The sequence below is a fragment of the Moschus berezovskii genome, chromosome 20 (genome assembly GCF_049115385.1).
Source record: "Moschus berezovskii isolate FMDL1 chromosome 20, NW_MosBer_1.0, whole genome shotgun sequence".
NCBI lineage: Eukaryota > Metazoa > Chordata > Mammalia > Artiodactyla > Moschidae > Moschus > Moschus berezovskii.
The window spans coordinates 47,744,786-47,772,292 of NC_142479.1; the positions used below are offsets into that span (position 1 = coordinate 47,744,786).

The 27,507-nt window shown below is 37.0% G+C and overlaps 1 protein-coding gene and 1 pseudogene across 4 annotated transcripts in view; one reads left to right on the forward strand and one right to left on the reverse strand.

The window, feature by feature from the left end:
• SPAG9 (sperm associated antigen 9) overlaps positions 1-27,507 on the forward strand; it is a 161,932-nt gene that overhangs the window by 33,973 nt on the left and 100,452 nt on the right. For all 4 annotated transcript variants that reach the window (XM_055407539.2, XM_055407540.2, XM_055407541.2 and 1 more), the window contains exon 2: positions 3,718-3,838. In XM_055407539.2, coding sequence (XP_055263514.1) covers positions 3,718-3,838 — 121 coding nt within the window. The remainder of the gene's footprint in view (positions 1-3,717; positions 3,839-27,507) is intronic.
• Positions 5,051-5,189, reverse strand: LOC129544879 (U2 spliceosomal RNA; annotated as a pseudogene).

A 27,507-nucleotide genomic window follows, 5' to 3' on the forward strand; every position in this document is an offset into this window, starting at 1 on the left:
GTTAGAACTGGACATGGAACAACAGACTGGTTCCAAATCAGGAAAGTAGTACGTCAAGGCTGTATATTGTCACCCTGCTTTTTTTTTTTTTTCACCCTGCTTATTTAACTTACATGCAGAGCACGTCATGCAAAATGCTGGGCTGAATGAATCACAAGCTGGAATCAAGATTGCCAGAAGAAATATCAATAACCTCAGATATGCAGATGACACCACCCTTATGGCAGAAGGTGAAGAAAAGTTAAAGAGCCTCTTGTTGAAAGTGAAAGAGGAGAGTGAAACAGTTGGCTTAAAACTCTACATTCGAAAAGCTAAGATCATGGCATCCAGTTCCACCACTTCATGCCAAATAGATGGGGAAACAATGGAAACAGTGACAGACTTTATATTTTGAGCTTCAAAATCATTGCAGATGGTGACTGCAGCCATGAAATTAAAAGATGCTTGATCCTTGGAAGAAAAGCTATGACTAACCTAGACAGCATATTAAAAAGCAAAGTCATTAGTTTGCCAACAAAAGTCTGTCTAGTCAAACCTATGGTTTTTCCAGTAGTTATGTATGGATGTGAGAGTTGGACTATAAAGAAAGCTGAGTGCCAAAGAATTGATGCTTTTGAACTGTGGTGTTGGAGAAGACTCTTGAGAGTCTCTTGGACATAGAGATCCAACCAGTCCATCCTAAAGGAAATCAGTCCTGAAAATTCATTGGAAGGACTGATGCTGAAGCTGAAACTCCGATACTTTGGCCACCTGATGCAAAAAACTGACTCATTTGAAAAGACCCTGATGCTGGGAAAGAGTGAAGGCGGTGGAAAAGGGGGTGACAGAGGATGAGATGGTTTGATGGCAGCAGCAACTCAGTGGACATGAGTTTGAGTAATCTCCAGCAGTTGGTGATGGACCGGGAAGCCTAGCGGGCTGCTGCCCATTGGGTTGCAACGTGTCAGACATGACTTAGTTACTGAACTGAACTGATAATGTTTTAGATGAGGATAAGTGCAATGCAGATGACACCACCCTTATGGCAGAAAGTGAAGAGGAACTAAAAAGCCTCTTGATGAAAGTGAAAGAGGAGAGTGAAAAAGTTGGCTTGAATCTCGACATTCAGAAAACGAAGATCATGGCATCTGGTCCCATCACTTCATGGGAAATAGATGGGGAAACAGTGGAAACAGTGTCAGACTTTATTTTTTTGGGCTCCAAAATCACTGCAGATGCTGATTGCAGCCATGAAATTAAAAGACGCTTACTCCTTGGAAGGAAAGTTATGAGCAACCTAGATAGCATATTAAAAAGCAGAGACATTACTTTGCCAACCGAGGTCCGTCTAGTCAAGGCTATGGTTTTTCCCGTGGTCATAGATGGATGTGAGAGTTGGACTGTGAAGAAAGCTGATCGCCGAAGAATTGATGCTTTTGAACTGTGGTGTTGGAGAAGACTCTTGAGAGTCCCTTGTACTGCAAGGAGATCCAACCAGTCCATTCTAGAGGAGATCAATCCTGGGTGTTCATTGGAAGGACTGATGCCAAAGCTGAAACTGCAATACTTTGGCCACCTCATGCGACGAGTTGACTCACTGGAAAAGAGTCTGATGCTAGGAGGGATTGGGGGTGGGAGGAGACGGGGACAACAGAGAATGAGATGGCTGGATGGCATCACTGACTCGATGGACATGAGTTTGAGTGAACTTCGGGAGTTGGTGATGGACAGGGAGGCCTGGCGTGCTGTGATTCATGGGGTCGCAAAGAGTCGGACACGACTGAGCGACTGAACTGAACTGAAGTGCAATAGAGGAAGAAACAAGAGAAGTAGTGAGTGGGTGTTGCAGTTTTAAATAATGATGGGTAAAGAAAGTCTTTAGTAAGAAGCTAACATTTGAACCAAGATGTTAAGGAGGTGAGGGCAGAAGAGCCATTTAAATATCTGAAGGAAGAGTGTTAGAGGATGATGTCAGATAAGTAAGAGGATGATTGATTATATTTGTCCTGCAGAGGCTACGGTTAAGGACTTTGCAAGAATGAAATCAAAGTATTTTCAGCATAGGCATACGTTGATGTGATATTTTAAAAGGGTCATCCTAACTGCTGTGTGGAAAATGCATTGTAAAGGGCCACAGGTGGAAGTAGGAGGTCGGTTTGGAAAATAGTGCTCTTGGACTTATCCAGGCAATGGATAATGGTGGCACAGAGCAGGATGGTGGTGAAGATGATGAGAAGTGGTCAAACCTGAAGGTAGATTTGCCAGTGGATTGGACTGAAGTAGAATTTTGAGCCTGAGCAATTGACCATAGTAATTTAGTGAGCTGGGTAAGACCAGGAGGAGCAAGCTTTGACATGTTAAGTTTAAGGTTCCTTTTGTTTTCTTTATTTGTTTGTTTAGTTTTGGCTGCATTGGGTCTTCGTTGCTCCATGCAGGCTTTCTCCAGTGGAGAGTGGGAGCTATCTGTAGTTGCAGTGGATGAGTTTCTCTCATTGTGGTGGCTTCTCTTGTGAAGCACCAGCTCTCAGGAGCCCTCAATAGTTGTGGTTTGAGGGCTTTAGGACACTGGGCCTAGTTGCTCTGCAGTCTGTGAGATCTTCCTGTAGCAGGGCTTGAACCCTGGCATTGGCAGTTGGATTCTTATCCACTAGACCACCAGGGAAGCTCTAAGGCTCTTATTAGACATTCAGATGAAGTTGTCCAGTGGGCATTTGAACATTGCAAATCTAGAATTCAGATCTGGGCTAGAGACTGAGTTAGAAATTTGGAGGTTGTGAAATGGCGACCCACTCCAGTGTTCTTGCCTGGAGAATCCCAGGGACAGCGGAGCCTGGTTGGCTGCCGTCTATGGGGTCGCACAGAGTCGGACACGACTGAAGTGACTTAGCAGCAGCAGCAGCAGCAGCAGTCATTCATTTACTGTTAAAATGAATTTAACATTATGGTCACTAGGTAATAGAAACAACGAAGAAAAAGAGTTGTGCAGGGACTGAGCTTGCCGGTGTTAAGAAAGTGGGGACGAGAGGAGGAATGAAGACCAAGAAGGAGCAACGAGCAAAGTGGGAGGAAAACAAGGAAAAGATCAAATTGGGGGAAAATTTTTTTAAGGAGAAATGGGTAGTCAGTTGCCAGATGATGCAGATAAAACAATTCATAAAACATGATGAAGAGAGATTTATTGATAACTCCATAATGAGAGTGATTTTAGTAAATTTGATTAATGGAGATATTTCTAGCACATGCTAGCACATGATTCAGGTAATTTAGAAGACTTCATTATTCAGAGAATCATTTACTATATATTTATTGATATTTCATTATTCTATACTTTTCTGTTTTACATGTTATAGGCTAAGTTAAAAGATTTATATATTTTCTTTGAAATGTATATTATAATGAAGTAGATACATTTTCATAAACGTTATTTTGTCATCTTTTCTCTTCTATATTTGGAGATTTTTAAGCCTTAATTTTTTAAAAAAATTTTTGGCCGTGCTGTGAGGCATGTAGGATCTTAGTTCCCCTGACCAGGGATCAGACCCATGCTCCCTGAGAAGTACAGAATCTCAACCACTGCACCGTCAGGAAAATCCCCTAGACCTTTACATCTAAGTTCATGAGATGGTTTTGAGTAGTTAATGCCTAATTGTGATTCTTGATACCAAGAAACACAGGAGTTTATAATGTTAATAAGTTTAATTTATCTAATGAAAATAATACATTTTTCTTCTTTATTAGAAATTCATTGAATTTGAAGACTCTCAAGAACAAGAAAAAAAAGATTTACAGACCAGAGTGGAATCTTTAGAATCTCAAACAAGACAACTTGAACTCAAGGCCAAAAACTATGCTGACCAGAGTAAGTAAAATATGTTAAAAGAGTGGAATGACTCATCCTGACATTTGACTAGGATTCCAAATATATGCTTGGAATTGTCACCCCAAACTCAGGAGAGAGATCTGAGATCTAGTTTTAGTACTTTTTGTTCACATTTTCATGTCATACCCATGTCTGTAGGAATGACTCAAGTCAGATACCTATAGGACTCTCTTCTTCACTTTACCTCTCAGGTTTTGTTTGTAGTTTACATTGAATAGTAGTTAACATTATACTGTATCCATTATACAGGATTCTGGTGTGTGTACATGTGGATCATTTCTTCAAAGTTTAATCAGCAACACAAAGTTCCATTTGTTTCTGTATTGCTTTGAAATTTAAAAATTAAGAGAAACTCTAGCTTCGGAGTATGTATAAAAAATTACGGAATTCTCTTTCATTCCTCTCTAATGGAAAACTGAGGGCATTTAGGGCTATAGAATGTTGTTTTTCAAAATCATTTTATTTTTAATATAATTTCATATATTCTTGATTCAAAAATAATGATTGTTTGTAATTCTATAGACAAGTCCCCCCTTTTGGCTAATGACAGTGGACCTAATTAAGTCAAAATTCAAAAAAGAAACATCATGGCATATTTTCATGTTTAATTCAGGCAGGTTGCTCTCCAGTTTTTTCTCCCAGAATTGTAGACTTTTAGAATTCTAGGGAACAAGAGATGCCCAGCTGTTAACTCCACATCACCCTTTATGGTCACATGGTGACACTGCTGTAAAAGTACTGGCATTTACGAAGAATAACTTTTATCAGGCTTAGAATGTGTGTAATAACTGCTTCTTTTAGGACTCTGGAAGAGTTCAGTAGAGCTAAACTTAGAATCTTGGGATTTTGCATTTTAAGCATTTTAGAATTCAAGGAGAATTCACATGGCTATTAAGTAGATGTCATAGAAGGGAGCCAGTGTATATTTGGTAATGGAAGACAACCAAAATGAGACAAAATGAGTGATGTGTCATGTCTTTTAGGCTTGTAGATACCTTGAGTGCTGTACTGTTCCTTTGTTAAGCATGAATCCTAACTTGATTGTGTTTTCATATCAGAGACATATTTTAGAACAAAACACTAAAGCCACAGTTGCAACAGAACTACCCTCTCATTCTTTTACCTGTATATTTTCCTCTTAACTTCTGAGGAGTATCAAGTTTTGTGTAAGAAAATTTTCTTTTGACTTTGAAAGGAACACCCTATCTAGAATATTTTGATGCATCAAATAAGCTGCTTCTGTGATAGGAAATTATTAAAGGAAGAATTACCTTATACTTGATAGCAGTAGCTTTTACACTTGATCTTAGCCAAAAGGCCAAGAAGCAATAATAATAATAGTAGCTTTAAAAATTAATATTTTATCCAGTCTAGTGAGTCATACCTACCTTTTTTGGAATTGTCATATTCTTTGGTATCCATTTGCTCATTTCTCTCTCAAAAGTACTGTGCTGGTTACCATGATTACCATGCGATGGACATGAACTTGGGCGATGGACATGAACTTGGGAGATGGTGAGGGACAGGGAGGCCTGTTGTGCTGTAGTCCATGGGGTCACAAAGAGTCAGACACAATTGGGTGACTGAACAATTTTTAAAAATATGGTGTCACTTAAAAATAATTGGCAATTCTTTATGAAAGGGATGAGTAAATTATTTATCAAATATTGGATATGGTCTTGAGCTAAATTTGATTGAAAAACTTTATTTTTGTTATTAATATAATATTCTAAGAATTTCTCCCCCTGGATGTCTGTCATCCTCCACTTTTTTCCTACTCTTCCAATTTGAAATAAATCTTGTCTAAATAACAGTTAAAGAGCTTAAAACTGTGGTTAATCAAAATTGACCATTCAGTTGCAAAACTAATAATCTCTTGGTCCATGAGTTAAGGCTATCATGCATCTCCTTTTATTAATGCTTTGGAACTTGCTCCCTTCTCCTTTGATACTTGGGAATCTTTTTTATCTTTTCCATCTACTTGTTTTCCTCTCTTCTATTTTTCTCTAAGTGAGTATGATATGAAATCTAAGAATATCTAAAATTTTTCTTCTCTTTATTTTACCACATTTTAAACATCTGAAAAAAATTATAGGTAGGGAAACATAGTTTGACCTTTTTCATTTTACTGCTTTAGTTTTTGCTTCCCTAGGTCTGCAATATGAATCAAAGCCCCTTTGTTTTTTAACAAAGTTGGTGGTAAGAGGTAGTTTTAAAGTATCATCAGTGCTTATGGGAAAACCGGGACTGGGAATATGTTTTTTTAAAAAGATGGAAGCATGTATAAATGGATGGATGTCAGAGTATATAAATTCTTTTTTGTATAATAGGATACAGAATTTCTGGACTTTAATCTTAATTCTACTATTTTATATCTTAAGACCGGGTAGTGATTTTTATTAGAGTCAATGTAACCCAATATCTTTTTTTTTAATGTGTTTTTTAGTGTTCTGAACATCTATGTTTAAGCATTTAAGGCCAAAGAAATTACCCGTGATGATACTTATAGAGAGGAAGGATGGATAAGTTTTTTCTGTACTATTTTTTGAGTCTGTGTGATAACAATATCATCCAATTTCCATGTTTGTTTGTATAAATATGTTAGAGTCTTTAAAAGACTGTCAGTTTTGATTGACGTGTTTGAGGGCACATACCCCTTGTAAAAAGCAGTCTCAGTGAAAGTCCAAGTTCTGCTTTCAGACTACTACTTGTGTTAAAAGGGAAAATTTTATGTAGTTACTTGCTATTTTAGAAGCAAGAAAAAGTCAAGAAATAGGAACTGAATTAAAGGACATACTTGACAAGTTTTAGTACTATGAAATCTAACAGGTTTTTGTGGTATGATTTTTAAATTTTTGATGATACAAAAACTTTGTTATAATTTTGTGGTCATGTTTGATTTTGGAGATTTCTGGTTGCTCTCTTATAAAAAATTTGAACTACCTGAGAAATATTCTGGCTTTTCAAACATGAATAAAGCATTTTTTTAAAAGGACGCATATTGTTTTATTTGAGAATAATATTAACACTTCTTGGTAGTTAACATCTTGTGAGCCTTAAGGAAGAATTTGAAATATATATGGAGTGGTATAAGGAAGTTGTGGATTGAGGCCTTTTTGGTGCTCTTCAGCTATGAAAGGTGTCTATAGTCAACCTTGCCATTGATAGTGGTAGCAATGAATTCTTCATCAGAAAATACTTTTTGTATTATTTCTGTTATATACTGATTATTTCTATTTTTATAAACCAAATACTATCTTGATTAGGTCAAGTAAGTACAGACAATTTAGTAAGTTAAAAAATATTAAACTACTACTGTCTGCCTAGCATTCAGCCTCTAGGTATGTTTTGGCACAGAACAGCATGATATGGTCATTGCCATAAAGGAAATCATAATTTTGTGGGGAAAAAAGTTTATGTGTATGACCATCTCACCTTTTCCATATGTATCATGCTTTTATATCACTACATAGTGTGTATATAATTTTGTATCTTTAACATTATCATAAGTATTTTCCTTATTGTATAATCTTTAATCATTATTTTTAAAAATTTATTTTAAATGAAACAAAGGAATATTTTTAATGGTAAAATGTACAATTCACAAAAAAGATAGACATCATAAACTATTAGACACCTTAACAAGAAATATACATAAAGCAAAAATCAGAAAAAATATAGGGGAAAAGAAAAATATATATAATTATAGTGAGACACATTAACATTTGAGAATATTTTATCAAATGCAGAAAAAATAAGAATAGAGCATCTTGAATGATGTTAATAATTTAAATATAATAGATTTGTATTTAATTAATATCATATCCTACACAAATATATTTAAAATTTTGTATCTCATACATTATTAGATGTCCATAGGACACTTAGAAAAACCTGGCAGAAAGATAAAATATTAGTTTAAATTTCAAAAAGTAGAATTCTTTTGTGTGTGTGTGATTCAGTTATACATAAACACGTGTTATTTTTGAAATTATTTTCCATTATAGATTATTGCAAAATCTTGACTATAGTTCCCTGTGCTGTACAATAAACCTTTGTTGCTTGTTGTGTATGTATTTTTTTTTAATTAGAAATCTAGCATTCTATTCATAGTAAGTCAAACAAGTGGAATCAAAATGTCATAAATTTTTTAGTTAGGCAAAAATTCGTAACTTTTCTAAAAAATATATATATTATGCATATTTTTTAAGATATATGTATACAAAAGTTTTTCTACTACACTCGATAAAGGCTTAAGAACATAAGAAAGAAAGGTGGAGAAATTGGAAAACTAAATGAAATGGGAACACTGAATATGAAATAGCAAAAGTGAAACAAACTAGATAAAAGTAAAAGATCCTCATATAGTCCAGCTGTTTTAAAATATGACTGCTCAGTAAAAACACATCTGGAGCTCTGAAAAAAATACCTGGGCATTTGTATTTTTCAAAAAGTTCCAAAATAATTCTGATATACATCTGGACTTTAAAAAGTGATTACAGGTTTTTCTATTAAATGGCAGTTTTGGGATATAGAATTCTAATTCTGTTGACCAATCATGATACAGTGGTATTAAGTGAATAATAATTACATAATCACAATAGTAAAAGATGTTTATCAGTTTTCATAATCAATACAGACAGAAAACGAAAGATAATTGCAGTTGCAAGTCATAATGGGAACATGATTAACCTAACAGTAAAAAATAATTACATACAGTTTGGGGGGTCAAGCAGAGTGATGTGGGAAGTGGAAGTATGTTCATGAACATGTTTTCATCTGTTTAGCCAGTCTGTGTCTTTTGATTGGTGCATTTAATCCATTTACATTTAAGGTAATTATTGATATGTATGAGCCTATTACCATTTTCTTAATTGTTCTGGGTTTATTTTCTGTAGGTAGGACTTTTCCTTCTCTTGTTTTCTGCCTAGAGAAGTTCCTTGGCATTTGTTGTAAAGCTGGTTTTGTGGTGCTGAATTCGGTTAACTTTTGCTTGTCTGGAAAGCTTTTGATTTCTCCATCAAATCTGAAGGAGAGTCTTGTTGGGTAGAGTAAGTTCTTCCCTTTCATTACTTTAAATATGTCATGCCATTCCCTTCTGGCTTGTAGAGTTTCTGTTGATCATCTGATAGCCTGATAGGAGTTCCCTTGTAATTTGTCATTTTTCCCTTGTTGCTTTTAATATTTTATCTTTATATTTAATTTTTGTTAGTTTGATTACTATGTGTCTCAGTGTGTTCCTTCTTGGGTTTATCCTTTCTGGGACTCTGTGTGCTTCCTGGATTTGGTTGATTATTTCTTTTTCCATGTTAGGGAAGTTTTCAGCTATTATCTCTTCAAATATTTTCTCGGGCCCTTTCTCTCTCTTTTCTCCTTCTGGGACCCCTATAATGTGAATGTTCATGCATTTAATGTAATTATTTTTTAAATGTGTGCTCACACCCATCATCCCAAAGCTATGCCATCTGTTGACAATTATTGTTTTCCCTGAGGAACTTTGCTTTCTCCTTTTCTCTGAGAATTATTTAATGGCTACTTTGGTTTTTTACCTTGGCTACTCAGAAATTCAGAATAAACTTTTGAAGTACAACCATAACAACTGGTTTGGGCCATATTACTTGAGTGGTGTATTTAAATTGATTTTCCCTTGGTCCAAATTTTATACATATATAGTGAATTGTTGCTGCTGCTGCTGCTAAGTCACTTCAGTCGTGTCCGACTCTGTGTGACCCCATAGACGGAAGCCCACCAGTCTCCCCCGTCCCTGGGATTCTCCAGGCAAGAACACTGGAGTGGGTTGCCATTTCCTTTTCCAATAGTGAATTGTTAAGATACCTAAAATACTTTCTGGAAAGAAGGAATACATGAATTGGTAAAAGTAAATATAGGTGAATTTTTAAAAAATAAAAAAATTTCTATTGGTTGGCTGGACATTTTTTCCTAGTGTAGCAAATCATATTATAGTGAAGATTTTTGTCACACCTGGATTGCCCTCTTTTCGTAATTTTCTTAGGATATAGTTGGGCTTCCCTGGTGGCCCAGAAGTAGGTCAAAGAACATGAGCAAAGTTATGGAAGTGGGTCAGAATATGAACATTCAGTGGGTTTTGGTATAAGAAAATGGCAACCCACTCCAGTGTTCTTGCCTGGAGAATCCCAGGGATGGGGGAGCCTGGTGGACTTCCATCTATGGGGTCACACAGAGTCGGACACGACTGAAGTGACTTAGCAGCAGCAGCAGCAGCAGCAGTGTTTGGCCATTTTTAATGTGTACAGAATTGGAGAAGTAAGAATTAGTAGCAAACTCCATTTAATTTTATATAACTTATGAATTTGATTCTTTATTTACAACATATTAGCCCCCAGAGTTGTTACAGAACTGTTTATTATTTATTTGACGTTTTCCTTGGGAAAATTTTGTTGCCCTCAAGTTTAAAAGAGAAGGCTTTTTCCTTGAATTGTGTAGAAGATGGCAAGATTTAGTGATTTTAAGCTACTTAAATAATCTCTGATTCTTCCTTTTCTTCCTTTGAATGAAAATCCACTTTTTAAAATTAAATGGAAAAATGCTTTTGACACCTGAAAACATTTTATGGTAGAGTTTTATACTCTGACCTTTCTACACTTCTATCTCTCGTTTTTGCTTTTCAAATTTGGCATTGATTTTAGTCTAATAAAATACCTTCAAGTCTTTATTTGAAACACTTATTGGAAAGAGAACTCTTCTTATTGGTCATAAGAATTAGCACATCATTAGATGGAACATAATGGGAAGGCAGTAAAATCATTAACATATTTTTAATTTTAAAGGAATAAATGGCTTAAAACATACTTCACATTTGAGAACTATTATTTAAAAGTAAGGGCTATCTGTTAGTGATATGGCTGATAAATCAGAATTTTCACAACACAGAAGAAAAACAGTCTTTTTCAGCTAACAGGTATAATTTCACACCACAGTTAATAGTTGAGAGGACCTAAATGTTTTTTGTCATTATTTTTTAAGTTATTAAAAAAAACGAAAATAGCTTCAGGCCAATACAGAGCTTTATCAGCATTTTTATTGTACTTTGCAATTGACAAAGAATGTTAATACTTTCAGAATTTCAATAATACTCTAAAAAGTTACTTCTGTTTTAATTTTATCTTGTAAATTTAAATTTATCAGTAGGCAGTCCCTTTCTACATTATTTTTAGAATGATGTAAAGAGATATGATGATTTATATTTTTGTTGAAAGCATATTTGCTAAGGTAGCTTTAAAGTTTCAGATTTATATTTCCTGATTTTAAAAAATAACAAAAATACAATTTATTATATGGAAAGTTTTTTGTAGTTCATTTATTTATTTATTTATTTTTTAAATGGATACTGAATGATGCTCTATTCTCACATGTATTTTTATAACAAAGTATTCATTAAGGAATTCAGCTTTAGAGAGAATAGTTTTGCCACTCTGATTATCTGTTTGGGCTGTATTTTCTAAATTTTGGGCAAATTTACAGACACACTGAAAAATGTGAATGGGAACACCACTGAACTGAGACCTTTGCATTCAAAGAGTTGTCCATCGCTTGGACTGCTTTTCAGAAATGCAGGTTCTCAGGCCCTTCTCCAGACCTGGTAGGTGGTTGGTGGTTTAGTTGCTAAGTTGTGTCCAACTCTTCCCAACCCCATGGACTGTAGCCCGCCAGGCTCCTCTGTCCATGGGATTTTCCAGGCAGGAATACTGGAGTGGGTTGCCATTTCCTTCTCCATGTAGTTCATTTAAGTTGAATCTAGTTCTTTGCAATACTAAGAATATTTGTATGTTTAATAGGCCTTATATTAGGATTTTTTTTTTAAGAGTACATGAGAGGGAAGCAGACAATTTGGCACAAGATATGCAAGATAGTATTTATGCAAATACTAACATTTTATTGCTTCTGCTTCATTAGGTAATGCCTATGTGGCCTTCAGATCTGTTTTATGTTTTATTATCTATATTTGGAGTGTTTGATTTCTGTAGACGTGTTTTTGATTGAGAAACTTAAGGTTGAAGTTCATAATTAATACCGAGAATAAAGTTTCATGGAAAATTAATTTTATGAGTAAGAGTTAAAGAATTGTTGGTGATTTAGAGAACAGAATAAACATGAATGGTTTGGTTCTTCTTTACTAAAAAATGAGTAAGGAAGATACCAAGTTGTTTTTCTATAAATTTGGAAGATTAAATCAGAGAAAATGAATTTGCTGTTTTTGATTGATCATGAGGAAGTAGTTCTTGATAATGAAGATGATACATAGGAATATGTGCTGAGGGAAAACATGGATTCTCCCTACAAAGAGACTTTAGGTGGCATATAATATCTGAAAAATCTTTTGTTGAAGGTTAGGGACATGGTGAAGGACTTTATTGGCAGAACAGAGGTTTTAATTGCTGTTTTGATGTGGTTGTGTCTGATTTGTTTGCTGTCAAGTGAGCATTTGATTCTTGCTTACCTGTTGAGACGTTTAATGCTAAATTGTTCAAGGAAAGACCAATGTCCATCTTCTGAGGCCAAGTAACAGTTGGATTATCTGCCTTCCTTGAATAGTAAGAATTGATGATTCCTTTTGAGAAGGCAAATAATGAGTTGGATATGGAGTTCTAGCAGGTCTGTTTCTCTTTCTTCCCCCCATAGGCCTATCAGCAGTCTGATGGGGCAGAAGACAACAGATGGAAAAGGTGTTCCAAACTTGGCAAAGGCCATCAATCTAAGGAGGTAAGCTCTGATTTTGAGCAGGTAGAGCAGGTGGCTCTTCCTGCCTTAATCATATCCTCTTGCTCTTCGGTAAGATGAATGGAAAGAAAGAGCAATTAAAATGAGGCTAAAGTATCTTCATTAGCTATGCTGAGAGAAACATTTTGAATTAGTCTTTTGATTCTTCTCTTATCTTTCCCCCCTTCCTCTTTTTTGTTTTTTGATTTTTTTGATGCCTTGATTTGTTTTACTTTTTCTCCCATTGAATATTAATAGCTTAAAAATTGGCAGATTAGTTATCTGTTGTTTTGGGATAGGAAGGATGAACAGAATCTTGTTTATTTCAAGTTAATCTCAGCTTGTGGCTAGTTTGAGTAAAATGATATGATTTTAGGATTTTTTCCTGAGATTATTTTGAAGTTTGGATTCACATGAGAACTATTAGACAAGAAACAATCTTTTCTTGTTTAAGATTGTTCTTCATCTCTTCAGATATGATACAACAGTATAGGTATAGGTTAACTTTTTGATACTTGAGATTTTGGGGGTTGTCTACCATCTTTGCCCAGATGGGCCTTTCTTTCCTACTTTACCATCCCTTCTACTTTTCTTTTCATTTCCTTACTGATTACTTAATGGCATTCAGGACTGTGAAGATACGGCTCTTCCCAACATTTAAATGTGCTTTTGATTTAAACACTATACCATCTCATGTGACTTAGGCCTTGAGAAAACCGAATCCATTGACTATGCTGTTGTGCTGATCTAAGTAGTATGTTAAGAAAAGAGTGAAAGATTCTTAATTTGTATATGATCCTGGTGGTTAACTCATATATCTAAAAATATAATATTGATTTTCACAATCATAGTACAGATAAACAAAACATGAAATGTGGGAAGCCATAGATAGTTTCTGTCAAGATACTTGCTGGAAATGTTAGATTGGAGAAAATAATGACCAAAATAATATTCAGAAAATCATCCAGAATAACAAAGATATAAACTATTCTTTAGCACCATGGGGTGACACACCTTTGATAATTTAGAATGCCTTTTAAGAGATTTTTAATGCATGTTTATGAGCTAATATATGAATTAAGGCAACTCTAGTTAGTTGCTGTCGCAAATAAGCCACAAAAGACATCTATAATGACTTAGATGTTATATGTTATTTTTTGTTCATGTGAAATATATTTATTTGCTGTGCCATATTACCCAAACCAGGGGTTAAACTCAGGCCATGGTACTGGAAGTGTTGAGTCCTAACTCTTGGACTGCCAAGGAATTCTTTCCCCATGTGAAATTTAAATTGATTGTTTCTAATAAATGGGTTAAGTGGGCCTTAGAAAGCATCACTAGGAACAAAGCTAGTGGTGGTGATGGAATTCCAGTTGAGCTCTTTCAAATCTTGAAAGATGATGCTGTGAAAGTGCTGCACTCAATATGCCAGCAAATTTGGAAAACTCAGCAGTGGCCACAGGACTGGAAAAGGTCAGTCTTCATTCCAATCCCAAAGAAAGGCAATGCCAAAGAATGCTCAAACTACTGCACAATTGTACTCATCTCACACGCTAGTAAAGTCATGCTCAAAATTCTCCAAGCCAGGCTTCAGCAGTATGTAAACCATGAACTCCCAGATGTTCAAGCAGGTTTTAGAAAAGGCAGAGGCACCAGAGATCAAATTGCCAACATCAACTGGATCATGGAGAAAGCAAGAGAGTTCCAGAAAAACATCTATTTCTGCTTCATTGACTATGCCAAAGCCTTTGACTGTGTGGATCACAATAAACTGTGGGACATTATGAAAGAGATGGGAATCCCAGACCACCTGACCTGCCTCTTGAGAAACCTGTATGCAGGTCAGGAAGCAACAGTCAGAACTTTACATGGAACAACAGACTGGTTCCAAATAGGAAAGGGAGTGTGTCAAGGCTGTATATTGTCACCTTGCTTATTTAACTTATATGCAGAGTACACCATGAGGAACGCTGGGCTGGAAGAAGCACAAGCTGGAATCAAGATTGCTGGGAGAAATATCAATAATCTCAGATATGCAGATGACACTACCCTTATGGCAGAAAGTGAAGAGGAATTCAAAAGCCTTTTGATGAAAGTGAAAGAGGAGAGTGAAAAGGTTGGCTTGAAGCTCAACATTCAGAAAACAAAGATCATGGCATCTGGTCCCATCACTTCATGGGAAATAGATGGGGAAACAGTGGAAACAGTGTCAGACTTTATTTTTTTGGGCTCCAAAATCACTGCAGATGGTGATTGCAGCCATGAAATTAAAAGACGCTTACTCCTTGGAAGGAAAGTTATGATCAACCTTGATAGTATATCAAAAAGCAGAGACATTACTTTGCCAACCAAGGTCCGTCTAGTCAAGGCTATGGTTTTTCCAGTGGTCATGTATGGATGTGAGAGTTGGACTGTGAAGAAAGCTGATCGCCGAAGAATTGATGCTTTTGAACTGTGGTGTTGGAGAAGACTCTTGAGAGTCCCTTGTACCACAAGGAGATCCAACCAGTCCATTCTAGAGGAGATCGATCCTGGGTGTTCATTGGAAGGACTGATGCCAAAGCTGAAACTGCAATACTTTGGCCACCTCATGCGACGAGTTAACTCACTGGAAAAGACTCTGATGCTGGGAAGGGTTGAGGGCGGGAGGAGAAGGGGACGACCGAGAATTAGATGGCTGGATGGCATCACCGACTCTGTGGACATGAGTTTGAGTGTACTCCGGGAGTTGGTGATGGACAGGGAGGCCTGGCGTGCTGTGGTTCATGGGGTCGTGGAGAGTCGGACACGACTGAGCGACTGAACTGAACTGAACGGAACTGAATACATGGGTGCCTCCTGTGGAGACACAGACCCTTTCCAATTTTGCTCCAAGTTTGTCATACCTACATTGAGTTGGAGGAAGAGGGAAAGAGCATGGAGGATTATATGTGGAAGGTTTTTATTGGACCAGGCCTAGGAGTAGCACACACAGCTTTTCTTCTACTGGCTATATAACTCAGTTAGAAGTTCCCTTACAGAGGCTGAAATATGTAGTTTAGCCTTGTATCCCATGGAAAAAGAGAAACTGCTTTGGGTAATAATATCTGGCTAATCTTTCCTTTAGCCTAAAAGCCTTAGTAGATGGTACATGATTTTGCTCAAGTATCGAGGCAAGGGAGGGGATGTACCTAAAGCTAAGCAACCATCTGCCTGCCTATTCTTTCTACTGTGAGTAAGTAATATGAGGAAGAGAAGGTGAGCAAACTTTAATGAAAATAGAGCATTTATGATTTGTACTCTCATCTGATTTTTTAATAACTTCAGGGTAACTCTGGTTTAATTTTTATTATCATTTTAAAACTTCGCTGGATATTCATTCATTTATTCAACAAACACTGAAGTGTTGAGATTTTCTTTTTTGTTCCCTAACTTTTCTTTTTTTAAAAAATAAGTTACTATTAAATTGAGATACAATTTTTTGATACCTGTGGTAAAGGATAAACTTTGAATGACACTCTTTGCCCCTTTAAAAAAATGTAATTTATGTAGCATAAAATCCACCGTTTTAGAGTATAGAATTCAGTGGTTTTAGTATAATCATAAATTGTACAACCATCATCATATCTAATTCCCCAGAACATTTTCATCATTCCGAAAGGAACACCATACCTGATAGTATTCATTATTTCTGGCTTTCCCCTAGCTTCTAATAATGTACTGTGGTATCTGTGGTACTGTCATCTCTATGAAGTTGCCTATTCTGTACATTTCATGTAAATGAAATCATATAATATATGGTCTTTTATGAGTTTCTTTCACTTAGCATAAAATTCATCCACATTGTAGTGTTATTGTTATTTAATTCCTTTTTAAGGGTGAATAATATTCCATATGGATATAATACATCTTATGACTACCCTCCTACCTTTAATTGTCTGTTTATCATGCTAAACAGACAGTTGGTTCTCAGTCTCAGAACTAGAAGCAATCAAAAGTCTTCCTTGGCTGTTTGAAGTTCTGCCTAGCTTTGTATAGTTGAAAGAAGATATTCCTTGAGATTCTCATTGGCATCCTGACTTGTTTAGTTACTAGTTCATAAATGGGGAAGTAGATATCTTAATATTTGCACTGTCTTTGAATCATGTTCTTTTGAATATGGTTGTCTAAGGTAGCAGGTAATAAATTAGCGTTCTTGTTTTGATTTGTATAATACATCTGGTTGTAACTATACAAGAGAAAAAACCTATTTAATTTTAATGGGCTAGAGAAACAATTTAAGTGCCTCAAATAAGTAGACTCTTAAGTAGTTGTACTGGAATGGAGAGGAGGATGATACTTAATGCTTGAGAAATTGATTACCATTTCATTAATTTTATTTATTTTGAAGTATAATTGACTTAAAATATTACATTAGTTACAGCATAATGATTTGATAATTTTTATATATCACAAAAATCTCTTCCCTCTGGCAAGCAGTAGTTTATTCTCTGAGTCTATATATTTTTTTATATTTCTTTTTTTAATCTCACAAATAAGTGAGATCATCAGATACTTGTCTTTGTCTATTTCACTTAGGGTAATATTCTCTCAGGTTCATGCAGGTTGTCTGAAAGGGCAAGATTTCATTTTTTCTATGGCTGTACAATATTCCACTGTGTGTGTGTGTGTGTGTGTATAAAATCACATCTTTTTTAAAAAAGTTTTATTTATTTATGGCTGTGCTGTGTCTTTGTTGCTGTGTGGGCTTTTTTCTAATTGTGGAGAGTAGAGGCTATTCTCTAGTTATGTACACAGTCTCCTTTATGTGGTGACTTCTCTTGTTGCGGAGCTTCAGGGTGTGTGGGCTTCAGTAGTTGCAGCACATAGGCTCAGTAGTTATAGCTCCTGAGCACAGGCTCAGTAGTTGTGGTGCATGGGCTTAGTTGTTCTTCGGTGTGTGATATCTTTCTGGACCAAGAATCGAATCTGTGTCTCTTGCATTGGCAGGCAGATTCTTTACGATTGAGCCCCCAGGGAAGCTTGAGCCCCCACAGAAGCCTCCATATGTTCTTTATCTATTCATCTGTCAAAGGACTCTTAGGTTGCTTCTGTATCTTCAGTTCAGTTCAGTTCATGAATCGCAGCACGCCAGGCCTCCCTGTCCATCACCAACTCCTGGAGTTCACTCAAACTCATGTCCATCGAGTCTGTGATGCCATCCAGCCATCTCATCCTCTGTCGTCCCCTTCTCCTCCTGCCCCCAATACCTCCCAGCATCAGAGTCTTTTCCACTGAGTCAACTCTTCCCATGAGGTGGCCAAAGCATTGGAGTTTCAGCTTTAGCATCTGTCCTTCCAATGAACTCCAGGACTGATCTCCTTTAAGATGGACTGGTTGGACCTTCTTGCAGTCCAAGGGACTCTCAAGAGTCTTCTCCAGCACCACAGTTCAAAAGCATCAATTCTTCAGTGCTCAGCTTTCTTCACAGTCCAACTCTCACATCCATACATGACCACTGGAAAAACCATAGCCTTGACTAGATGGACCTTGGTTGGCAAAGTAATGTCTCTGCTTTTTAATATGCTGTCTAGGTTGGTCATAGCATTCCTCCAAAGGAGCAAGCGTCTTTTAATTTCATGGCTGCAGTCACCATCTGCAGTAGTTTTTGGAGCCCCCAAAAATAAAGTCTGACACCGTTTCCCCATCTATTTGCCATGAAGTGATGTGACCAGATGCCATGATCTTAGTTTTCTGAATGTTGAGCTTTAAGCCAACTTTTTCACTCTCCTGTTTCAAGAGGCTTTTTAGTTCCTCTTCACTTTCTGCCATAAGGGTGGTGTCCTCTGCATACCTGAGGTTATTGATATTTCTCCCGGCAATCTTGATTCCAGATTGTGCTTCTTCCAGCTCAGCATTTCTGATGATGTACTGTGTACTCATGGTGGATTTTGGCCCCTTGTCACCAAAGTGTCCAAGCAGAAGTTCTGTATCTTAGCTATTGTATATAATGTTGCTATGGTACATAAATATTTTTGAGTTGGTGTTTTTATTTTCTTTGGATAAATACCCAGAAGTGCATTCCTGGATCGTATGGTGGTTCTGTTTTTTATTTTTTAAGGAATCTCCATACTGTTTTCTATAGTGGTTGTAGCAATTAAACATTCACATCAATAATGCACAAGTGTTTTCTTTTCTCCACATTCTTTCCAATACTTGTTATTTCTTGTCTTTTTGATAATAGTCATTCTCACAGGTATGAGATGATGTCTCATTGTGGTTTTGACTTGCATCTGTGATAATTAGTGATGATGAGCATCTTTTCATATGCTTGTTGGCCATCAATATGTCTTCTTTGGAAAAATGTTCAGGTCTTCTGCTCATTTTTTAATCGGATTTTTTTTAAAATAATTGTGTTATATGAGTTCTTTATGTGTTTTGGATATTAACCCCTATCCAACATATCATTTGCAAATATCTTCTTCCATCTAGTAGCTTACCTTTTTGCTTTGTTGATGGCTTTGTTTGCTCTGCATAAGTTTTTTAGTTGCATACATCCCTACTCATTTATTCATGCTTTTATAGCCTTTGTCTGAAGAGACAGATCCAAAAAAAAAATTTACTAAGACAAATGTCACAGTACATACTGCCTATGTTTTCTTCTAGGAGTTTTATGGTTTCAGGTTTTACATTTTAGTCTTTAGTCCATTTTGAGTTTATTTTTGTACATGAGGTAAGAAAATGGTCCAGTTTCATTCTTTTACATGTAGCTGTCCAGGTTTCTCACTGTTATTTATTGAAGAGACTGTCTTTCTCCCAGTGTATTTTCTTGCTTCCTTTATCATAGATTATTAATTAACCATATAAGTATTGATTCCTTTCTGGGCTCTTATTCTGTTCCACTGATATATATGTTTGTTTTTGTGTCAATACTATGCTGTTTTGATTACTGTAGCTTTGTTATATAGTTTGAATCAGGGGCCATTTTACCTTAGTGGTGTTCTTTGTCAAGATTGCTTTGGTTCTTTGAGATTTTCTGTGGTTCCATAAAAACTTTAGGATTATTTGTCCTAGACTGCTCAACAGGTAAAGAATCTGCCTGCAGTGCAGGAGACACAGGAAACTTTGGTTCAGTTCCTGGGTTGGGAAGATCTCCTGAAGTAGGAAAGGGCAACTCACATAAGTATTCTTGCCTGGAAAATCCCATGGACAGAGTAGTCTGGCAGGCTACAGTCCATGGCGTCACAGAGTTGGACATGACTGAGCATGCATGCATGCGAAAAACACTATGGATATTTTGATAGAGATTGAATTGAATCTGTGGACTGCTTTGGATGGTGTGGAATTTTAACCATACTAATTCTTCTAGCCCGTGATAGTGTTTAGAGTACCAGTCTTTCACTTCCTTGGTTATATTTATCCCTAGATATTTTATTCTTTTTGGTAGTATTGTTTCCTGAATTTCTCTTTCTGATAGTTCATTGCTAGTGTATAGAAATGAAACAAATTCTCCTGTATATTAATTTTGTGTCATGCAACTTTACTGAATTCATTTATTCTCATAGTTTTGTGGTAGAGTCTTTCTTCTATATATATTATTGTGCCATCTGCAAATAGCTATAGTTTTACTTCTTTTCCAGTTTGAATGCCTTTTATTTCTTGTCTTATTTGTGGCCAGGACTTCCAGTACTATGTTGAATAAAAATGGTGAAAGTAGGGACTTCCTGGCAGTCCAGTGTTTAAGACTCTGTGGTTCCACTGCAGGGGGCACAGGTTTGAACCCTGATCAGGAAACTAGGATCCTGCATATTGCACAGCACAGCCAAAAAAAAATGGTGAGAATGAATGTTCTTGTCTTGTTCCCGATCTCAGAGGAAAAGCTTTAGGTTTTTACTGTCGAGTATGGTGTTAGCAAGGATATCCAACCAGTCAATATTAAAGGAAATCAGTCCTGAATATTCATTGGAAGGACTGAAGCTGAAACTCCAATACTTTGGCCTCCTGACGTGAAGAACTGACTCATTAGAAAAGACCCTGATGCTGGGAAAGATTGAAAGTGGGAAAAGAAGGGGACGAGAGAGGATGAGATGGTTGGATGGCATCACCGACTGAATGGACATGAGTTTGAGTAAGCTCCGGGAGTTGGTGATGGACAGGGAGGCCTGGTGTGCTGCAGTCCATGGGGTCACATAGTCACACATGACTGAGCAACTGAACTGAACTGATGATGTTAGCTGTGATTTTGTCATATGTGGCCATTGTTTTGTTGAGGTACATTTTCTCTGATCCCATTTTGTTGAGAGGTTTTCTTTTTATCATAACTGGATGAATTTTGTCGTGCTTTTCCTGCATCTTTTGAATTGTGTGATCATGTGTTTTTATTCTTGATTTATGTTAACATGGTCTATTGAATGATATACCGCATTCGCTCATATTGAACCATCCTTGTATCCCTGGGAAAAATCCCACTTGAGCATTGTGCTTTGAGCATTGAGCATTTTGTTGTCTTGCAGAATTTTGTTCACTAATATTTTGTTGGGGATTTTTGCATCTATTGTTCATCAGGGATATTGGCCTGTAATTTTAATATTTTGCGTGTGATGTCTTTGTCTTGTTTTGGTATCAGAGTAACCCTGGCTTCATGGGTTTAGACACATTCCTTTCTCTTTAATTTTTTACAGTAGTTTGAGAAGGATAGGTATTAACTCTTCTTTAAATGTTTGGTAAAATTCCCCCTGGTAGTCTTCTGCTTCTGACCTTTTGTTTGTTGGAAATTTTTTCATTTTTTATTACTGATTCAATTTCTCTACTACTAATCTGTTCAGATTTCCTAATTTTTCCTGACTTAGTCTTGGAAGATTGTATGTTTCTAGGAGTTTATCTGTTACTTATAAATTGCCTAATTTGTTAGCATATAATTGTTTGTAGTAGTCATTTTTGACTGTTTGCCTTTCTGTGAAATCTGTTGTAATTTCTCTTTCATTTTTAATTTTATGTGGACCCTCTTTTTTTTCTTGAGGAGTTTGAGTAAAGATGTATTAAGTTTATCTTTTTTTTCTATTTTGTTAAGACTCTGTTTCACTTCAGTTAAGTTCAGTCGCTCAGTCGTGTCCAACTCTTTGAGACCCATGAATCACAGCACGCCAGGCCTCCTTGTCCATCACCAACTCCTGGAGTTCACTCAAACTCATGTCCATCAAGTCTGTGATGCCATCCAGCCATCTCATCCTCTGTCGTCCCCTTCTTCTCCTGCCCCCAATCCCTCTCAGCATCAGAGTCTTTTCCAATGAGTCAACTCTTTGCATGAGGTGGCCAAAGTATTGGAGTTTCAGCTTTAGCGTCTGTCCTTCCAATGAACACCCAGGATTGATCTCCTTTAGAATGGACTGGCTGGATCTCCTTGCAGTCCAAGGGACTCTCAAGAGTCTTCTCCAACACCACAGTTCAAAAGCATCAATTCTTTGGCGATCAGCTTTCTTCACAGTCCAACTCTCACATCCATACATGACCACTGGAAAAACCATAGCCTTGACTAGATGGACCTTTGTTGGCAAAGTAATGTCACTGCTTTTTAATATGCTATCTTGGTTGCTCATAACTTTCCTTCCAAAGAGCAAGCGTCTTTTAATTTCCTGGCTGCAATCATCATCTGCAGTGATTTTTGGAGCCCCCCAAAATAAAGTCTGACACTGTTTCCACTGTTTCCCCATCTATTTCCCATGAAGTGATGGGACCAGATGCCAAGATCTTAGTTTTCTGAATGTTGAGCTTCAAGCCAACTTTTTCACTCTCCTCTTTCACTTTCATCAAGAGGCTTTTGAGTTCCTCTTCACTTCTGCCATAAGGGTAGTGTCATCTGCATATCTGAGGTTACTGATATTTATCCCGGCAATCTTGATTCCAGCTTTTGCTTCTTCCAGCTCAGCATTTCTCATGATGTACTCTGCATATAAGTTAAATAAGCAGGGTGAAAATATACAGCCTTGATGTACTCCTTTTCCTATTTGGAACCAGTCTGTTGTTCCATGTCCAGTACTAACTCTTGCTTCCTGACCTGCATATAGGTTTCTCAAGAGGCAGGTCAAGTGGTCTGGTATTCCCATCTCTTTCAGAATTTTCCACAGTTTATTGCAATCCACACAGTCAAAGACTTTGGCATAGTCAATAAAGCAGAAATAGATGTTTTTCTGGAACTCTCTTGCTTTTTCGATGATCCAGCAGATGTTGGCGATTTGATCTCTGGTTCCTCTGCCTTTTCTAAAACCAGCTTGAACATCTGGAGGTTCACGGTTCATGCATTGCTGAAGTCTGGCTTGGAGAATTTTGATCATTACTTTACTAGTGTGTGAGATGAGTGCAGTTGTGCGGTAGTTTGAGCATTCTTTGGCATTGCCTTTCTTTGGGATTGGAATGAAAACTGTCCTTTTCCAGTCCTGTGGGCACTGCTCAGTTTTCCAAATCTGCTGGCATATTGAGTGCAGCACTTTCACAGCATCATCTTTCAGGATTGAAATAGCTCAACTGGAATTCCATCACCTCCACTAGCTTTGTTCGTAGTGATGCTTTCTAAGGCCCACTTGACTTCACATTCCAGGATGTCTGGCTCTAGGTGAGTGATCACACCATCGTGATTATCTAGGTTGTGAAGATCTTTTTGTACAGTTCTTCGTGTATTCTTGCCACCTCTTAATATCTTCTGCTTCTGTTAGGTCCATACCATTTCTGTCCTTTATCGAGCCCATCTTTGCATGAAACGTTACCTTGGTATCTCTAATTTTCTTGAAGAGATCTCTAGTCTTTCCTATTCTGTTGTTTTCCTCTCTTTCTTTGCACTGATCCCTGAGGAAGGCTTTCTAATCTCTCCTTGCTATTCTTTGGAACTCTGCATTCAGATGCTTATATCTTTCCTTTTCTCCTTTGCTTTTCGCTTCTCTTCTTTTCACAGCTATTTGTAAGGCCTCCCCACACAGCCATTTTGCTTTTTTACATTTCTTTTCCGTGAGGATGGTCTTGGTCCCTGTCTCCTGTACAGTGTCACAAACCTCCCTCCATAGATCATCAAGCACTCTATCAAATATAGTTCCTTACATCTATTTCTCACTTCCACTGTATAATCATAAGGGATTTGATTTAGGTCATATCTGAATGGTCTAGTGGTTTTCCCTACTTTCTTCAATTTAGGTCTGAATTTGGCAGTAAGGAGTTCATGATCTGAGCCACAGTCAGCTCCTGGTCTTGTTTTTGCTAACTGTATAGACCTTCTCCATCTTTGGCTGCAAAGAATATAATCAATCTGATTTCGGTGTTGACCATCTGGTGATGTCCATGTGTAGAGTCTTCTCTTGTGTTGTTGGAAGAGGGTGTTTGCTATGACCAGTGCATTCTCTTGATAAAACTCTATTAGCCTTTGCCCTGCTTCATTCCGTGCTCCAAGGCCAAATTTGCCTGTTACTCCAGGTGTTTCTTGACATCCTACTTTTGCATCCAGTCCCCTATAATGAAAAGGACATCTTTTTTGGGTGTTAGTTCTAAAAGGTCTTGTAGGTCTTCATAGAACCGTTCAACTTCGGCTTCTTCAGCGTTACTGGTTGGGATATAGGCCTGGATTACTGTAATATTGAATGGTTTGCCTTGGAAACGAACAGAAATCATTCTGTCGTTTTTAAGATTGCATCCAAGTACTGCATTTCAGACTCTTTTGTTGACCATGATGGCTACTCCATTTCTTCTAAGGGATTCCTGCCCACAGTAGTAGATATAATGGTCATCGGAGTTAAATTCACCCATTCCAGTCCATTTTAGTTCACTGATTCCTAGAATGTCAACGTTCACTCTTGCCATCTCCTGTTTGACCACTTCCAATTTGCCTTGATTCATGGACCTAACATTTCAGGTTCCTATGCAATATTGCTCTTTACAACACCGGACCTTGCTTCTATCACCGGCCACATCCACAACTGGGTATTGGTTTTGCTTTTGCTCCATCCTTTCATTCCTTCTAGAGTTATTTCTCCACTGATCTCCAGTAGCATACTGGGCACCTACCGACCTGGGGAATTCCTCATTCAGTATCCTATCATTTTGCCCTTTGATTCTGTTCATGGGGTTCTCAAGGCAAGTATACTGAAGTGGTTTGCCATTCCCTTCTCCAGTGGACTACATTCGGCTGTGGTCCATGTGATCAGATCGATCAGTCCTGTGATTATGATTTCAGTGTGTCTGCCCTCTGATGCCCCCTCGCTATACCTCGCTATTTGGGTTTCTCTTACCTTGGGCGTGGGATATCTCTTCACAGCTGCTCCAAGAAAGCGGGTTAGGAGACAATAATTCTCCATGGGAGCAAAAGTGGTGTGGCTTGATATATCTGATGCTGAAGGGTCTTGCAGGCCATAATACAGGCTCCCTCCCTCTTCTTTACTTTCTTTTGTTCTGTCACAGGAAGTTGTTGAAGGGTTTTGAGCAGTCACTATCTGACTCCAGGCTACAAATTTAAGAATACAGAGGAGCAAAGACTAGACCAGTGACACTAGTCAGAAGATAGTAGTAATAATCCAGGCGTGAGATGATGTCTTAGATCAAGGTGGGAGTAATAGAAATGGTAAAAAGTTGTCAGATTCACGATTTGTTCTAAAGGCAAAATGGACAAAATTTGCTGATGGAAGGTAATGTGGGAAAAGAGAAGAGCAAAATTATAGCTGCAAGATTTTTGCCTAAGAAAATTATGGGAAAGAGGTTTGGGAGAGAAAAATCAGTATGTTTTGACTTTGTAGGCGTCATACTGTACATAATTTTTTGTTTCAAAATTTCAGATATAGCAATAATATTCAACATCCTTCTTTTAAGTTCTAGGCACTATTCCACGTCAGTGCTTATGGATAATGATGCATTCATTTTAACAGTGGCTTCCCAGATGTCACTAGTGGTAAAAATTCTGCTCGCCAATGCAGGAGACACAAGAGGAGAGGGTTTGATCCGTGGGTCGAGGGAAGATCCACTGGAGTAGGAAGTGGCAACCCACTCCAATATTCTTTCCTGGAAAATTCCGTGAACAGAAGAGCCAGTGCTTATGAATAATACTACGTTCATTTTAAGAGTACCTTTAATTGTTGTATTAAAAATACATATGCCAGAATACTGCAGTGATAAGGGAACAATCTGTATGATTTCAGTACCTTTGGACTGTGAAACTTTGTACCTCGTTTTACGTCCCTGCATATGTTCCAGTGTCTCCTGCTTTATAGTCTTTGGGAACTTGAATAGAATTTGTGTCCTGCTTTTGTGTGAAAATTGTATAAATTTTAATTATGTTGAATTGGTCCATAGTGCTTTTCAGGTCTACTATATCCTTCTACTTTTCTGTCTATTCATTTTATTCATTTTTGAGGGTTTGATATTGAAGATCCAGTTTAAAATCTTAATTTACTTACTTAAAAAATAATTCTGATATATAATGTAACTGTGTAATTTTGTTCTGTAATTTTTTTTCTTGTTCTGTAATTTTTCAGTCTCCTGTAAATGTGTTATACTTTCATAATTTAGAAAATAGAAAAGAAAATGAAAAAGCACATGTGCCAGGTTCTGTTCTATGCCCTTTTCAAATATTAGCTCTTCTTTAATCCTGATAACTAACTCTGATATATTATTATTATTCCTCAACTATAAATAAGGAGTAGAGGTCCAGAGAGGTTAATATACCTGATATGACATAACTTGGAAGTAGTTTAGTTACTACATTGTAGTCTGTCATATGACTATCATAATTTACTTTGCCAACCAATTAATGACATTTGGGAAGGGAATTCCAAATTAATTAGGTAAACTAAAATTTTTACCTGGAGCTTCAATGTCAAACTGTCAAAAATTAATAGAATGAATAGACAGAAAAGTAGGAGGATATAGTAGACCTGAAAAGCACTATGGACAAAAGCACATAGAATATTCATTTTCATATGTTTGGGCATCAAGTGTATTTCCATAGGATAAATAAGAATAGTAACAGTGGGTCAGGTTATACATGTTGCTTATTTTAATACCTAGCACCAACATGATGTTCAGAAGTGTAATTCCCATTTATTTTCCAGTGATGGCAATCATTTTTTATTTTTTATATTTCCCCAATCTGGTAATGTTTTTACTCATCTCCCTATACATTTTAATGATGAATCAGCACAGTTTATTTGTTATGGTTCTGAGTAGTCTGTTTAAATCCTGCGCTATGTATAGAATTTATAGGAGTTGTTAGAGAACATAAAGCATGAGTATTTAGGCAAGGAAAGTGCTCATGTGAAGGAGGTACACGTTCTGTTTGGAATCACATGGGATGGAGCTGTATACACAGTAAATTCATTAGATCATAACTCCTCCCCAAAGGGGACTGCACAGTGTTTGCAACTTTTGGATGGAATCTTCTTAAAAAGCATAGTTAATAGATAAGAGACACAATCAGGATAAAAGAGTGAATGCATCAGACTAATAGACTTATGTAAAATAGTCAATTTACATTTATCCTAACTTCTAGCACATTGCTTTGCTAGCGTGTGAGATGAGTGGAATTGTGCGGTAGTTTGAGCATTCTTTGGCATTGCCTTTTTTTGGGATTGGAATGTAAACTGACCTTTTCCAGTCCTTTGGCCACAGCTGAGTTTTCCAAATTTGCTGGCATATTGAGTGCAGCACTTTCACAGCATCATCTTTTAGGATTTGAAATAGCTCAACTGGAGTTCCATCGCCTCCACTGTTTTTGTTTGTAGTGATGCTTCCTAAGGCCCCCTTGGCTTTGCATTCCAGGATGTCTGGCCATAGGTGAGTGACCACACCATTGTGGTTATCTGGGTCATGAAGATCTTTTTTGTATAGTTCTTCTGTGTATTCTTGCCACATCTTCTTAATATCTTCTGCTTCTGTTAGGTTCATACCATTTCTGTCCTTTATTGTGCCCATCTTTGAATGAA